This window comes from Meleagris gallopavo, chromosome 3 (assembly GCF_000146605.3).
Source record: "Meleagris gallopavo isolate NT-WF06-2002-E0010 breed Aviagen turkey brand Nicholas breeding stock chromosome 3, Turkey_5.1, whole genome shotgun sequence".
Lineage (NCBI taxonomy): Eukaryota > Metazoa > Chordata > Aves > Galliformes > Phasianidae > Meleagris > Meleagris gallopavo.
In genome coordinates, this window is record NC_015013.2 from 70,987,766 (window position 1) to 71,004,650 (window position 16,885).

A 16,885-nucleotide genomic window follows, 5' to 3' on the forward strand; every position below is an offset into this window, starting at 1 on the left:
CTGATGTGTGTGGGCCGGAGCAGCGCCAGCCACCTGCAGCCTGCCCGAACCCGGCCCCTTCTCTTACCTGTGCTCTGAATTAGGCGGGTGCTAGTAGGAGCATAGACCTCGTTTTGCTCGTAGCCTGTCCTGCCCCACTTCCGTGGTCATCGGAGCTTTTCCTGAGCCATTTACATGACAGTCGAGTCCGAGTTGTTCCGTGTGGTCACTCGTCTGCACCGGGTGAGAAAAGGGTTGCGTTAAATGTTAAATGTTCCGTCGATTCAAGGCGGGAAGAGGAGGGAAGTGAAAGGACACGAATAGGGGATGGCTTGGCTGAGGCTGCTGTCAGGTACGAGATTTGGCAGTTCGCTCTTCAAACAGGCTGCTTACCCAGTGCGATAGTGTGGGAGTGGAATGTTGTTTCTGCATTTGATATTAAAAAGGGCAGTTGGTTTGAAGAAGTAGAACATAATGCATTTGTATTCTGTAACTTATCCTTAGAAATAGTTGATCTAAGAAGTGAAAATACTGTATATGTTAGCAGCATGTTTTCAAAACATTATTACTGAATTACGTGATTAATTCTTTCTTGCAAAACTGTAATAGTTGTTAAATGTTCCAAACAATGTGAGTATAGTGTTAGGGATTAGAAAACATACTGTAGGGTTGTTCTGTTAGGGTAAGAAACTCCCAGCAAAAGAAAAACAGATTTAGCAAGCGTCAAAGAAGCTAGGGCCTCTACACAAGGCCGGACTGTCTCACTCCGTGAGAAGATTGGGACGTGAAGGCAGGCACCAAGATACTCTCCTCTGTCCTTCTCTCAAGCTTATCTCTGTGGAAGGAAGGACAAGCAGATATCCGCAAAACAATGATCAAGTGTGGAATAAGTTAGTTAATTAATTACAGATTTATGCTTAGGCAGCAAAGATTTATGTTTGTCCAGTGTTTCCATGTTTAGTGCAGCGTCGAGAAGATTGTGAACCTGAAGTACTCAGCCAATGAAGAACTAGGGGAGAAAGAGATAAGCATCAGGCAATAGGGAATAAAAGATGTAACGCTGTTTTCTGGGTGCTCTCCTGCTTTCAGGAGGCCCGCCATTGCAATTGCGAATAAAATCTGCTTTATCAGAGATACCGTCCTGATAAATTATTTGGATATTTCCGACAGTAGTGGCAGGAGTGAGAGCTTGTGCTGACATCTGAAGGGATGCGTCTGCTTCTTTGGCCATTAATGCTACCATAAACTGCCTTACAGTTGCACAAGGCATCCTGAAACATGGCTTTTGTATAGCAGGATTTAAAAGCACAGTGCGTATTTGTGAAAACAGATGCTGAAGCAGCAGCATGTTAAATGTCACCTTGTTACTGGGCCCTGTGTAAGTTATTTGTACTTCCACTCGTCCTGAAAGTGTTGTATTAGAGGTGCACATCTGTAGTTCTGTCATGATACCATACAGCCCTTCTAACTGCTTTTATTTTGCCACGGGGAAAGAAAGAATGTTTAATAAAATCAGAAACTACTGTAAAAGAAAAAAAGCATTTCACTAATGGCATCATTATCCTAATTTTATGATGGAGTAGCTTTGATTAGTTCTAGTTATTTGGCAAGATTTATCATTATGTTATTGGGAGCTGTATCCCATTTGTATTTTCCTTGCAGCTGTACCCACAGTCTGAAGGCAGAGCAGACCATAGCTTGAGGCTGGCTTCAAGCTTCATCTGCCTGATGAACAGTTGGGACAGCAGCTCCTGAAGGAATGAATTAGGGTCTGTGCTGCTTTTGGCTGGGATGGAGTTAATAATGTTCTTAATAGCAGCTGGTAGGGTACTGTGGTTTGTATGTGTGATGAAAACAGTGTTGTTAATACGTAGGTGGTTTAGTTGTTGCTGAGCAATGCTTAAGCTATATCAGGGTCTTTTCTGTTTCAGCTTGCAGCAGAAAAGGCTTTGGTAGTGGCCTTTCAGTATCTAAAGGGGGGCTAAAAGAAAGAAGGGTATAGAATCTTCAGCAAAGTCTGTTGTGGCGGGACAGGGGGAAATAGTTTCACATTAAAAGAGGGAAGGTTTAGGTTGGATATAGTAAAAAGGTTTTTTCTACAATAAGAGTATTGAAGCATAGAAGCAGGCTGCCCTGAGATGTGATTGATATCCCGTCCTTGCAGACATTCAAGGTCAGGCTGGACCAGGCTCAGAGTACCTGATCTAGCTGTCGGTGTTCCTGTTCATTCTGACTTTGACAGGATGGCCTTTAAAGGTCCCTTCCAACTTAAACAATTCTATTCTATTCAGTTTCACACTGCTTCACCACCGAGAAGCCAGGAGGTGCACCAGGAGCTGGAAGGGGGCACAGCCAAATTGTACCCAACTGACCCAAAGTGTCCAAAGGGATATTCAGTGCCCGTTGGGTTATGCTCAGCAGTGAAGCAAGGGGAGTGTTTGCCAGGGCTGCTGTTGCTCAGGGACTGACGAGCTATCAATATGCTGGTGCTGAGCAATTGTGCTTATGTTGCTTGTATTCCTTGTTGTTTTTTTTTTCTTAGTGTTCTGTTTTTAGGGTTTTTTTCCTTGTTTTTTTTTTTCCTTATTAATTTGTCTTTATCTAAACCCCCACATATTCTCACTTTTGCCTGTCTGATCATTTTGCTCTGGGGGAGGTAGGCAAGAAGCTGCGTGGTGCTTAGCAGCCCACTGGGGTTAAACCTCAGCACTGGGGGAGATTGTTGCATGTCAGAAACTATGAAGAGAAAAAATACATTTGAAACAATGAAAGAAAATAGCATGTAATAGTTGTTGTTTTTCTGCCTTCCAGATTTGGCACCTACAGATCCTGGGTTTCCTTGGGGACAACGCTGCTGGTAATTGCCAGGTGATGGGAAAAATTCGGGACCAGAGGAAGCAGACAAGGCAAGGTTTGGAAATGTTACTAGAGTGTAAGAAGGTGGTGATGCCTAATGTAATTTCTGGGTACAAACCAAAAGGAGTGTGAAATCTGTGAATTGTAATAGAAATGGAAGAAGAAGTTTTGAGGTCAGAGAGAAATTGCTTTAGGGAGAACAGAAATTGACGGTGGTGGTGTGTTGCGGTGGAAGTACTGAGTAAAGCCATTTGTACTGCTGTAGTAGTGTATGCCATTGCATCTGCCTGATCTTCTCCCTAGTGTCTTGAAGATTGAGTGTTTGGGGATCAGCAGCGTAAGCAAGCTGTAGCTTGCAGCATCCATAATTCCAGTAGAAAAGAATCTGTAGAGTTACAGAATTACATAGAGTTCTCAGAACATATCTTGTACCTCTGTGAAAGTTTTCTAAAAGCTGAATCTGCTGACATGAACAAGCTAAATCAAAATGTTAGCCTCACAATTCAAATCACAACATATGTTCCATTTAACATCCTCCAGTGTAAACATACTGTATGTTTCAATGCTTTCATCAGCATTGGGGAGCTAGTACTTGGCTTCACATTCTGTTACTATTAGCATTGTTCTCCAGTTCCTAACTTCCCCCTGTTCCCTTCTGTCCTCACAGTGACAGCTTTGTGCTTGTTTTGTTTACCCTGAACTGGCACAGCCCTGAATTTCCTGTTTTTGCAGAAGAGCTCTAAAAGCATGCAGGGAAACAACAGTATGAAGAGAAGTGTTTATCATCTTCATAATACAGTATTTTCTTGAGCACGCTTTTCTAAAACATAAAACATCCGTGCTGTGACCAAAGGATTGGCATATCAATGATGCCTACAGGTTTCTTTTGTATGTACTGTGGATAGCAACATAGCCAGAGAAGCACAGAGCTGAGTGCACTCTGAAATCTGCTTGGGAACTTATCAGAGGTCTGTGGATTGCACTGCGTGCTGCTGTGGCTGTGCTGTAAGCGTGCCAGTAGAAGGAAAACACAGTGTGAAAACTATAGCAGGTGATGTGTTTCGTATTTGATAATATACATGCTTACTTGTGCTATGCTCACTGCAGGTTTTATTAGCTTTAATCTTAGCGAGCACCCTGTTAACACAAGTAGCTCATATTCCCTGAAGGTATGTTTTGCTACTCAGATATGAAGGATGTTCCAAATTCCAGATTTATCATGTATTAATTAAAAGGAATTACAAAGTTGTTGGGTTTGTTTGTTTTTTATCAGAGAATAGAATAATAGAATTGCTCAGGTTGGAAAAGACCTCGAAGATCATCAAGTCCAACCGTAACCTAACCATACTACCCTAACACTGAGTTACAACGGATATTTTATAAAACACACACACACACACACCCCACAAAATCTATTAAAATTGCACAGATTACATCTACACTTCTTTCCCCACAATAAGGTCAGTGCTTTGGAAAGACTTCTCTCATCCTTACACTTGATCAGTGTTTGCAGAAAGGTCCAGTCCCACGTTCACTGGTCAGCCACGTATTTTATTTTACTTCCTAGCGACTTATATGAGTTAATTTGAGCCGCTACTGCTCAGAAACACTGCCTTTATTATTATGGTCATGGAGATCTTTTTCCTTCAGAGCAAAATATGACTCTAGTCTTTAGAGGTCCGTGGTGTTCTTCAGTAGGTCTAATTCCAGTTGAGAGCAATATAGATGAATAAATCGCAACTGCCTTGCTAACACAGATCCTCCTTGAATTTTATATTACACTAACTAGATATAGACCCTTGGGATTTAAATGATGACTTCATTTGTAATTTTTTAAGTGAGCAACCTTAGTTACATTGTGTATCAGAACAAAGTTATTTATCAGTTCTGTGAACTTGACTGTGATGCTTCTGTTTTGAAAATGAGCTGTGTGTCCTGCCTGAATGGAGCTGGGTTAAATAAAGTTTCAAAACTGTAAAGAATATTATTTTACCAGATTTCAACTGCTTATTTCAATATAACTGAATTCTGTTAACCTCAATCCTACAAATGAGTCTGTAAAGGTTTGAAGTGAAATGCTGGCAGGGTGTTCGTGTTTGCAATATGTTTCATCATCAGTAATAACTAAAAGACTGATTTTTGTGTGTGTGTTGTTTTTTTTTGGGGGGGAGGGGAGGTTTCCTGGTCTAATCAGATCTCTTGTGTTGAATTGTAGGCTTTGGAAGCTGTTAGGGCAGCATTCTATTCAACATCTGGCTGATTAAGCATAAGACTCATTAACTTAGGAAGCACAACTGAGTCTTTTTCTTTCTAATTTTTCTCCTAGGCATAATAAAGCAGTGAAGAGAAACTGAAGGAAGCACTGTATATCTTGCTGATTAGAAAACTGATTCTGAAGTAATTGGGCAAACTAGGTATATATGTAGCAAAATCGAAAAAGGTAGGATATTCTCATTTATTGTTTTATTTTAAAAACCTCATAGCTAATTAAAAACTCTGTTCTGAGTTTACAAAAGTGATTTTGTATGTTAAGGAGGAAGGCAAAATCTAACGCTTTCTCTTAAGTGAGTTCTGTAGAGTTTTAGCAAATTCTAGTAAGCTTCTCTTGGAAGGATTTTGGTGAAGATAGATTGCTGCTTAGTTCCTCTTCACAGAACTTTTAAATTGTTTCAAAAGGAACCCTGTTTTATAAAATAAATCCAGTAGGAGAGAACAATAATAGCTTTCCATGATTTCAGGGCTAGCTGAAGTCTTGGCTTCTTTTTATTCCTGAATGTCAAACATTCCTCTAGACACATGGAGATTTTGTGCTGTTCTCCTTGTAATGAGCGTCTACAACTATTAGAGAACCTCCATCTTCCTTTTTTCTTCAGTAAGAAGGCAATGTGTTAAGTCATGTGCAGTTCAAAATGCAAAATGTGCTGGCTGATGGTACCACGGCTGTGGTTTGTAAGGTTACTGTTTTGTAAGTTTGTTAGGCATCATATAGAGGGCCTGTATTATATAGATGGAATGCAAACACTTTTGAACTTTTTAAATATTTCTGCTTCAGGTAGAATTTGAGTAAACAGGAACTTTGTGTTTCGTGGTGGCTCCTAGAAGTGTGTTTCATAACAGAGTTTGGGATGCATCTACTGAAGTCTTTGCTTTCAGGATTCACATATCCTTGATATAAAATGAGGATGCTGATCTCCAGCAGTACAGTCCTCCAGTTCTCAATTAAATCTTGAAGTCTGTAGTGTATTCTCACCAGCTCTGTATTTGCCTTAAGATCTCCATATTTCTAGAATTGCATCCAGGCTGTTGTGTAGTAGATTCTGAACAGACTGCTTTATTCTCTTTGTTAACAGGTTGGAAGTGTGTGGAAAGCATGGGTTACGATATTGAACGTTTTGTTGGTTATGTTAATGAAGGGCTCTTATGCTCCATCTGCCGTGATGTTTTGGAAGATCCATTACAGGCTCCTTGTGAACATGCTTTCTGTACTGCTTGTATACATGGCTGGCTTGTTCATCACAGTAACTGCCCTGAAGACAGACAAGTGATCGATGTGTCTGTGCTACGACCTCTGTACAGGTATACAGTAGTCTCATTGTATGTTAGAATTGTATGAATTTAGGATTTTTCAATTTTTCTTGCATAGATTCATCTCTTTTCACCTACTGTGACTCAAAGTTGTCTTGACCCAACATACCTGTGGTAGAAACTGATCACTTCCTTGAAGCCATTAGCATTTTCTATTTGTTATAACCAGCTTTTGAGATAATGAGATTTCTAAACAGAGAGAACACTGATTTTTTTTTTTTTTTTTTTGTGTTCTCCGCCTTTGCATATCTTGAGTGCAAGTTCTTAGACACCTGTCTGGATATTATTCTGAACATCTACAGCAGCAAAACTTTCCCAAACAGTTTTAGAAAAAGCAGGCTAAACAGTACCCTGAAAGTATTTTCAATTTCAATTATGTCTCCCAGGTTCTTCAAAGAATCATAGAATCGTAGATTCTATGTAGGCCTGGGTTGAAAAGGACCACAATGATCATCTGGTTTCAACCCCCTGCTATGTGCAGGGTCACCAACCACCAGACCAGGCTGCCCAGAGCCACATCCAGCCTGGCCTTGAATGCCTCCAGGGATGGGGCATCCACAACCTCCTTGGGCAACTGTTGCAGTGTGTCACCACTCTCTGTGTGAAAAACTTCCTCCTAATGTCTAACCTAAACCTCCCCTGTCTCAGTTTAAAACCATTCCCCCTTGTCCTATCACTATCCACCCTCGTAAAAAGTCACAGTAAACAGTTCTCAGGGTTAACAGTCACTAAGCATTATGTATCTTTTATCTTTCTCTTTACTCTTATAATTGTTTATTGCCAGTAGTCACAGTTTTATCACTTGACACTGCTTGATGTCCTGCATTGTCTGTCTTACTCAGATTAAGTAACGTTGTTTAAAATCTTCACCCACAGGCATTGGGTTTAACTCCTTTAGTGAGGAGAGTATTGAGAGTTTAGCTATATGGAAAGCTGAAGTATACCATAGGCAGTGGCAATGAAAGAGTAGCCAAAGTGTTTGGGAATACAGCTAAGCTAGTGAAAAGAGTTGAAAATAGTCAAAAATAACTACTTTGTTTGCACATCTAATTTTGGCAGCTGAATTTTTCATTTAATATTGTTTCTTTTGTTAGCTTCTTCGTTTCCAAAATTGTCACTTGAATGCTTAAAATATATATAAGAAGAATCAGTTTCTATATATATATATATATGTTTTCCTGATTACAATTTGAATCTTAATTTGTCTTCAGTGGAAAACTCAATTTTTTTCAATAATTTTCTGTCTTAAGAACAATTTTTTTTTTTCTTTGTATGCATAGGTATATGAAAAATGATCTAAATCGTCTTCAACTACACTGCAAAAACAGAGAGCATGGCTGTGAAATGGTTTGCTCTCTGGAGTCCATAGACCGGCATGAGAGGGAGTGTGAATACAGTCAGATCCCCTGCTCCAATGCTGGTGAGTAACAGTCAAAGAAGTTCATCTTTTCTGTTCAGCAAATATTTGTTTTCCAGCTTTCTGTCGACAGAATGGCAATGATGGCCATTCATTTTTAAACTGAAATTCAAATGTTTATTGAGATGTACACTTTGCAGCAGGCTTTTCTGAAGAAAACTCATTACCCATTTATGGCTATCATGGCCATTAGCAGCAAATTCTTAGCCAAGAACTAACCAAATGAAGGAAAGCAGTGAATCTCAAATTTATGAAGACTGAGCAGCACATTTGTATAGGTTTCTGTCAGTTTGTCAGGTTGCCTTTCAGTGTCAATGGTTCATTAAAATGTGATGTTTAACTTCTGTTACACTGATTTGAAGAGCTGGTTTTCCTGGTGCATCTGCAGCCATGCACCATCTCTTGACTTTAACAAAAAAGTATCCTGGGAATGGGATTTTCTAATTAAATTTTTAGTAGAGTTGATATGTTTGTGTTAAGGTCTCTGAAGCAAACCTATGCTTCCTGAGGAAGGAACATACTTTTAAAAAATAAATGTACTGTTAACATTTCCCAGCTGATTTTATTCAAAATGTGATGTGTTTCTAGAAAAACTTAAATTTCTGATCAAAGAGGTTGAGAGCATAGTTGAGTCTGCCACTGTAATTAATTGGGAGGATTTTGAGGTGCTAGAGTTGCTCCATGAGAAGTTAGAAGCCTATCAGAAGTCTCAGCAGTGACTGTTGCAAATGCACTTTTCACTTTCTACAGAAACAGTAATGTTTAATGAGCTGCTCCATCTTGTCTCTGTTGTGTGGTAGCAATGTATGAGCATGTGTAAACCTCTCGTGGTGTATTGTATAGACATAAGACTGACCTGTGGTGAGGAAAACAGTCTCACCCACTGCTGTACAACCTGTCCTTGGACTCTTTTTTTTCTAAATTTGATACCTTATTTATTTAAACATTTACGTTCTTCATCCATCCCATTCGTTACAAGCTGCTAGTCTTGTCCTGCTGTCAGAGTTGTCATTACTGCAGTAGCTTTAATGATGGACCAATGGCAAAATCTTTACAAAAGAATACTCCTTAATTAACCAGTAAATGTTTTAATAAGAATTTTTGAGAGTCTGTATTACGTGTGTTATAACTATTGTACTTTATGTTCTAAAGAATATGCTTTTTCCCACACTTCAGCAGACTGATAGTTGCTTATCTCATGATATTACAATTTCATTACTCACTTAAGTGGTTACGTTGGAATTAATGACAATGCTTCTGTTAGTTGTAAGTGGTTGGCTTATCTTCTTCTTCCCTGTTCAGGCTGCACAGTTCAGATTGAGCGACGTAACCTTGATGGCCACTTGGCAGTGTGTGAATATCGGAGCCGGGAGTGCCCCAATGGTTGTGGGTACACCATCCTCAGTGCAGAGGACACACAGCATAATTGTGTAGCAGAGCTGAGAACTGAGCTAGAACTACTTCGGTACGTACCTTCTTTAATGTTTGTGTTTGTCTGGGCCTAAAATCACTGCATGAAGCACTTCACATTACTAGCACTGGATTCCTGTATATGTTAAATAGTGCTTTAATCAATTAATACTAAAGGCACAGGGTATTATTTGTCTGTGCAGGCTTAAATTCTTACTGTTTTGATTGTTTTTTCTGTTACTTACTTGTCCAAGTTAGTAGAAATCCTGAAATACCACTGGTTACAGCTTAACTGAGCTGGCTGTGTAAGCTGATGAAATATCTGCCAGGAACTGGCCAAAAGTTGGCAATTTCCTTTTTCCATTGGTGTGATATAGATCCAAATCCACATTTTTTAATTATTTTGCTTCAATTTCTACAAATCGTTCTGAAGATAAAAATGTCTTGATTATTTTGTTAGGTACACACCAGTAGATTTATGTAATCATGAGGGGAGCCAACTCTTTGCAGTGGCAGGTAATAGCAGGACAAGGGGAAATGGTCTTAAGTTGAAGAAGGGAAGATTTAGATTGGATATCAGGGGGAAGTTCTTCACTATGAGAGTGGTGAGGTACTGGAACAGGCTGCCCAGAGAGGTTGTGGATGCCCCATCCCTGGAGGAGTTGAAGGCCAAGTTGGATGGGGCCCTGGGCAGCCTGGTCTAGTATTAGATATGGAGGTTGGCAGCCCTGCCTGTGGCAGGGGAGTTGGAGATTCATGATCCTTGAGGTCCCTTACCAACTCAATCCATTCTATTATTTAACTTCATAGAATCTTATTTATAATTTCAATTAAACCATGGAATAACAGTTGGTCAATATGAATCTTCTAAGCAGCTTTCTCTTATTTCCTCTTATATGTTTCTGTAGCTTTTCCTTTCCATGATATTCCAACCAGGCAGTTCTTGGTGCATTTTTTGTTTCTTTGCTTGTTGAATGTTTTTTGTTCTTGTTTTTTTTTTTTATGTGTCCTTCCTATTTTTAATCTTTTGACTGTGTAAGTCTTGTGCTCCTGAACATTGCTGTGCAGTCTGGCTCAAATCCATTTTAAAGTCATTGAGACGTGAGGAATTGAGGTACCTGGTTACTGAACTCAAAAGGTTAATGTAGTAACAGTGAATTTTTGGCAGTTGATGTGTATGTGATCAGATTATGACAGATACTGCTATCATTTGTTGTCTTCTTTAAAAGTGACAAGGTAACATGTTTAACAATACAGTGGTATTTACACATCTTTTTTTATCTTGACCACACATGCTTAGAAATAAGCATATGCTACAGGCAATAAATTATTTAAAGTCATAAATACCTGATCTCTAAATCATAGAATTACATCATGAATGTGATATGTTTGTCCCCTATGACAGTGTATGATAAGCAACAAGAATGTGTCACTGAAGACAATTTATGGATGGTAGATCATGTCTCCAGAGACATCCTGTCAGATCAGGCTGGCTGCAGGAAGTTTTTGTGGAATCTGAAATATTTTTTTCCACCCATGTTAATAAGGCTTAAAAAGGAGAAATGCATTTTTAGGTCAGAAATGATCTGCAGAGTGGAGGAAGCAAAGCATGAGATGGAGTCAAGATTAGATTCGCAAAGAAGACATATGGTCCAAAAAGAGAGTGTTCTGCAAAATGAAATTGAAGAGCTCAAGGTGAGTATGATCTTTTCCTTCCCCAACCCTCCTATAGCAGTGTAGCACTTAGCTCTTCCCAGAAAGTCTTCTCTCTTGTAAATACAGAGCCTCAGATAGAGGCAAGTTTTATGAAATATAGACACCAAAATATGCCAGCACAGCACTTTGCCTGGGCTAATCAGCTCTGTTGGGAAGCAGACTCTGTGCTGGTTTTATGCAGTTTGTCTATTTCAAATTAATTTGGAGCTAGCCTGAATATCACTGTACAAGGACTGCATTGTTTGATGCACACATAACCTGTCAGCAGATAATTTCTAGAGTCTAAAACTAGGGCTTGTGGTATGTCACAAATCAAATGTAATTAAATAGCCAGCCCCTTGTTTAGTGCTGTTCAAAGTGTTTTAATCTAGTGCTGACACAGAGCCCTACTACAGACAATGGTGTTTACACTGTACTTCAGCTGTGATCAAAAGGTTGGAAAGTGCAGTGTAAATCAAATAAAATAAGAAGGAAGGCTATGTTGTCTTTTGATACATCCAATCCTATATATATCATTGAGTCATGATAGTTTAAGCCCAAAAGAATGGAAATGCTGTAGAGGTTTTTGTTTTCAAAATTTTGTTCAAAATGTTTTCTGAATGTAACCAAAATGTTAGTTTGGTTGGGGCCTTGACATTAGAAGTTTAAGCATCCAGGTAAATCCGCACACAGTTCAAAATATTTCATAAGAAACTTTTTGCACTTGGAGGAAAACTTTGGGAATTTTTGAGAAAAGACCATCTAAGAAGGTCAGTGCTGGATTATGTCTTAAATTTTTTACATTTCCTCCGCTAACAAAACCAGTCGCTGATTTCAGTGTTGTTAATTTATAATCCGTTACCCTCTGTGCATGACCAGCTCAGCATTGTTACACCATCGTTAGAAAAGTTCATTTATTGCAGTAAATCGATACCTGCATTTCAGAGTCAGATGTCACGAGTGATGTCAGATGTGCGCTCCCTCATGGCCGCAGAGAGACAGCATCGACAAGAACTGGAGCAAGCAGAGCTGGAGAAACGGGAACTAATGGAGCTGCTGAGGGGGCTGCAGAAGGACTGTCGGTTAAGCACTGCAGAAGGAAGCAGGAAGACAACAAACTTCCGCCCCCTGACGCGACTAGAGAGTGCAAAACGAAAACCTAGGGAAGTTACAGTTATCTAAACACAAGTAAGCTCAAAAAGCGTTTTCTTCTAGTTTCTGTGACCATCTGGCAAACTTTTCTATTCTCCATGAGTGATTGGTAAATTATTTCTGGTATGCTCACTTTCTTGTTAAAAACTTTCTTTCCTTTTGGGCTACAGAAACAAATGGGAGAATTTTTTCTTATGGGACATGGAGCATTAAACCCAGTAAGTTATAAGGACATTTTCAGCTATATGTTATCATAAAGAAAGGGGAAATTGATTTGTATCTCTTCAGTGTGTCACTTACAGAGCTATTTCAAGCCTGAAGATCAGAACTAGTCAAATGCTTAAAGATTTTTTCCTTTCCGATCCATTATTGTCCAAGTCTAGTTTATGCAGTCTTGAAAAAGAAAGAAAATATGATGATTGGTAATGATATTTGAGATCTACTTAATTTTGGGAGAGTCGGTAATACAAGTTAATGGATTATTTTGTTGGTTTTTACATAGTCTGTAGGAGGTATTTGAGGTATATTTCAAAGGTGAAAAGAAAGCACTTTAAATTCTAATTCTGCCACTGTGTAAGAGCTTCAAGTAAGGATGACTTAACCTCAGAGCTTCTCTGACTTCCCAAGCTTGAGAGATACACACTTAGGAGATATGTACCAAAGCCCAAGGTAATAGGGTCCCCTAAAAACTTATGTATAGATCTGTGTGTAACTTGGGGTTTGTGGGGGAAAAAGGCCTTGCATTTTATGTAACTATTTGGAGATTTTTAATGTGAAAGTATCAGATTTCTACCAGGTCCTTTAAGCCTAAGCTCAGTCCCTTAAGTACTCTTTAAAGATACATACGTACTTTGAGTTTCTAATTTTCTTTTGGCAGATTTAAGGCTACTTGTACAGTAATATCCACAACAGAGGGCTATTTGCACAATGGCTACTTGGAATGTTTTTATTAGGGCTCAAGTCTGCAGCTGTGTAAGAGCTAGGACTTCACAACAGAAGGATAAATACTGAATGAAGGGGGCATGTGCCTGTAAAGGCTGTAATATTCATGAGAAATCTGTACAGTTGGAAGCCTCATCCCTATACTTCTCACAAAGCCTGTTTGTGTTGATTTCAGTGCTATAACTAAGCCATATTTTATCTCCTGGTGCAGCTCTTCAGTGGAAATAATTAGGGAAGAATCTGGCCTCCTGCTTACTGAATACTTTAAGTCATTTTTCAGGAAAGCTGGATGCAGGCACAACAGTCTTCACAAACCCCTTCTCTAGTTTAGAAAACATACATTTCTGTGTCTAATTTCCTGTCACTCAGAACAACACTTTTATGGCTAAAAAACATAACCAAAGAGAGAGATTGCAACCTTCTTTAGCACATGTTACATGAGAAGGACTTGTGGTCAGTTTTCTTAATTTGGGGCATTAATAAATCCTTCTAACTTGCTTTTCCTTCAGTACAGCTGAAACAACTGCACACATCTTCCGTTTTTATGCATTTAAAACTAACTATTCTCCTGTAAAGGTTTTCTTTTGTTTTCTGCAGCTATTCACAGGATGAGCGATGACCAAATATTTATTTGGTTCTCACTTTACTCTTTTTATATCCTAGGTTGAACTATGGTCATTGACAGTATTTAGGCCATTGATAGCAGTCTCTTCCAGCTCATGGCATAGCACCTCTCTTAAGCAGCCATATTGAACAAAGTGAAGCAGTAGTTACAATTTGGGAAAATTCACACCAAACATTCAGTGGTTGATTCCCATATATCAGTGTGCATATTAGAGCTGTAGATAGAAACTAAGAATGCTTTTATTACCTCGTGTTCTAGGGTAAGGAAGTTTTTAGTGTCTGGTTTTTTTCATTGGTGCCTGTTCACACTAACATTCACACTAATTTTGAAGCTTGTAAGCAACATCAGATTTCATGCTGTTAGGATCAGTATATTGGCAGGATGTGATTTTCTGTGTTCTGTAATTGTGTGGTTGTGTGATGTGACTTCAGCTATCTTGCTTAACGTGAAAGAAGAAAATTCCTTCAAAATCCTGAGGAACTCAGATGAGCTGGATCATCCTTCCTGATTTGGAGTGCAGTGATAATATCTTCCATTCTGAACAGGGAAAAAAAACCCAAGGAACTAGCTTTGTGCTTTTCTCTTAGTGGGATCTCTGTGTTTGTTCTAAGAATTTCATCCACTGATTTTTATCACTGAATTCCTTCTAGTATAGGAGAAAGGGTTAATTTAATATTTGCTTAGCAGTTGGGCTACTGTTTGTCCCCTAAGTGACACACATGAGGTTGTGTGAGAAAGCACATCTTAGGAGATAAGGGCTGACTTTCTGCTGCAGAATCTATGGAGCTTCTATTTGCCAGCTCTGAGGGATCTGAGCTTCCAGTATTAAAATGGGGCAGTCCTTTGAGCCCACTTGCTGCTGGAATGACCTGTCAGCTTGGGTCTCCTTGAGCTAAAAAAAAAGCATGTAGCTATTTTAAACGGGGTTATACTAGCTGATAGCATCGGTTCCTTCCAGATATTTAAGACTGATCCTGCTCCTCAGTGATTGTAACTTGTCTGCACTTCAGATGTTCCTCTGCTAGGGAACCACACACAGGGCAGTCTATGTTGAACATGGTCATCGTTTTACCTGTTCCTTAAAATCAACTAGACTGAAATGAAACAGCCTGTTATAATAATATCTAATTTTACCTTTTCCAGCAGCTGATAGTAGCAGCTAGCAGAAGCAAGGAATTTTTTATTCTTTCTTTCAAATTCTTATAAAAGGATTAAGTAAGGGTCCAAATATTGTAGTAGATATTGTAATGAAGGTGCTCACTTAGAAGTGCTTCTTGTGACTGGGAACAAGGATGTTAAATATTCTCATAGTACATCACAACACAACAAATTCCATTTCCTCACAGTTGGAACTGTGCTGAGAACACATTGAACAGACAGTTAGTCAAGTGGACCAGTAGCCATGCAAGCAGCTGTACTTAGCAGCTACAACAGAGAGCAAAGGCTGGGGAGGAGGGAGGCAGGAAAGAAGAACAGCAGACTTCTTCGTGTCCACAGAAGCTCAGCCTGAGAGCAGTTATGTGGCAACAGTAGCCTTTGCAGCAACTGGCTTACCAACAAGGAATGCTGCCATGGGGCATCACAATTACTGTACCTTACAATTAAAGGGGGATTAAGTCTGTGTTTCCAGCTAAATGCAATAGTACCAAATCTGCAAGAATCTCAGACAAAACTCAGAGAGAGCAAGTTAGTAAGTGAGATTACAAGGAGCAAATCCTTATCCTACCTTAAATTGGGTGAAAAAAGAGTAGGGATGTATTTAAAGAAATTAACACCTTTAAAGTGAGTGGAAATGTTTGGCTTTGAAAGAAAGGTCAACATTTACCTATTTATTCTGAAGACTTGCAAGATACCAGTTAAAAGTATTTTGAAATTAGTTCCCTTAAACTGACTTCTCCACTTGAGCTGTCAAATTCAAGCCTAAATATTGCTTCCTCTGTTTCCTTCATGGTTAAAGCTGCATTCTCATTCTCCTGCATTCCTCTTAAAGCAAAGCTTGTCAGAGGTCTCAGTCGGGGTTGAACCACCGCTCTTAGGATCACTTTATTGGAAATAGTGGGGAGTGCTTCTGTTAAGTGTAGCTGACTTAGAATGGAGAACCAAGCATCTGAGTCAGATACAGGAGTTGCAAAGCAGAGTTCTGCTGGCCTTGCTCATAAAGATGGCAGGTTTTAGTACAACTCTAGTAGTAGTTTAACAGTCCTTCATAAAGGAGGTTTGCTTAACACTACGGAATCACAGAATGGCTGAGGTTAGTGCGGACCTCTGGAGGCCATCTGATCTAAGTCCCTGTTCAAGCATGGGACATCCAGAGCAGGGTGCCCAGGGACATATCTGCAAATGCAGGAGTCTCTTGTCAGGGCAGAAGGGAATGGAATTACACATGCAAACAAAATACCGAATACAGTGGAGAATTTTGACTGGATGAGGTGTTTAAATCTGAAATGCTTTTAAGCATTAGGTGCTTTTTAGAAGTTCAATGTGTTAATAGACCTCAGTTCCTACAATATATAATATCAACAATCTCACAAATTAAATTTTCCATACGTTGCCCTCTTGGATGTTTCTGGTATGGTGCTTTTCTACAGCTCTCTTACTTAAAAGTGCTGGATAGTATTTAAAAGGGGCAGTGCTGGCCTTTCCTTTCTTGTGTACTGCTCACAGGACGAAGTACGGTAGGTCAGGGAGATTTAACCACAGACAGATGCCTTCATAAAGACCTACAATTCTATGCAACTTTATATATTAACAAATAAACATTGAATTGTCTTCCAGCATTATGGTTCACTGCCAGCCTAGTTACATTTTCTACCTTTATAAATACAAGGATAAAACAGTGCTTAACAGACCTTAATCTCTAGTCTGTAAACAAAACAGTATTTGTATCTTTGAAGTACAGTTTGTATTAAAGTTGAACTAATAAAGGGTTATACCATAATTAATGCAACTTTTGTTCATTTCTTTCTGTTACAGAAGTTGGAGAATCTGCTTAATCAGATGAAATAGGGTACTTCAGCCATGCTGTATGCACAGCACAGGCAGTCATGAAGAAACTATGAGACAGAGTCAGTGCGTTAGAACAGTTAAGACTGTATCTACCAGTAGCACAGCATTTTGCCAAACAGGGAATACACAGCAGTAAACAAAGTAAGCATTTTCTCAAACAGTAAAACCCTTCCCATGGATTTTTCTCCAGCCTTAATTCAGTTTCCGAATAGTGCATC

General features: G+C 39.2%; 2 protein-coding genes across 2 annotated transcripts in view; one reads left to right on the forward strand and one right to left on the reverse strand.

Annotated features, from left to right (window-relative positions):
* The window catches only part of RAD54B (RAD54 homolog B), a 61,646-nt gene extending 61,491 nt beyond the window's left edge, over positions 1–155 (reverse strand). Inside the window, exon 1 of the mRNA XM_003205181.3 lies at positions 68–155. The gene's annotated coding sequence lies outside the window, so the exon portion shown is untranslated. The remainder of the gene's footprint in view (positions 1–67) is intronic.
* Positions 134–16,603, forward strand: LOC100545208 (RING finger protein 151-like). The gene is made up of 8 exons (XM_010709133.3): positions 134–222; positions 2,791–2,890; positions 5,162–5,275; positions 6,186–6,411; positions 7,701–7,840; positions 9,140–9,302; positions 10,822–10,942; positions 11,888–16,603. The coding sequence occupies exons 4-8, from the start codon at positions 6,206–6,208 to the stop codon at positions 12,122–12,124; spliced, it is 867 nt and encodes a 288-aa protein (XP_010707435.1). The 5' UTR covers positions 134–222; positions 2,791–2,890; positions 5,162–5,275; positions 6,186–6,205; the 3' UTR covers positions 12,125–16,603.
* The last annotated feature ends 282 nt before the right edge of the window (positions 16,604–16,885 follow it).

Coding starts and splice junctions, on each gene's coding strand:
- LOC100545208 (XM_010709133.3), top strand. CDS start 6,206: ATGGGTTACGATATTGAACGTTTTGTTGGTTATGTTAATGAAGGGCTC. Junction 7,841..9,139: donor GATCCCCTGCTCCAATGCTG/GTGAGTAACAGT, acceptor TTCCCTGTTCAG/GCTGCACAGTTCAGATTGAG. Junction 9,303..10,821: donor ACTGAGCTAGAACTACTTCG/GTACGTACCTTC, acceptor ATGCATTTTTAG/GTCAGAAATGATCTGCAGAG.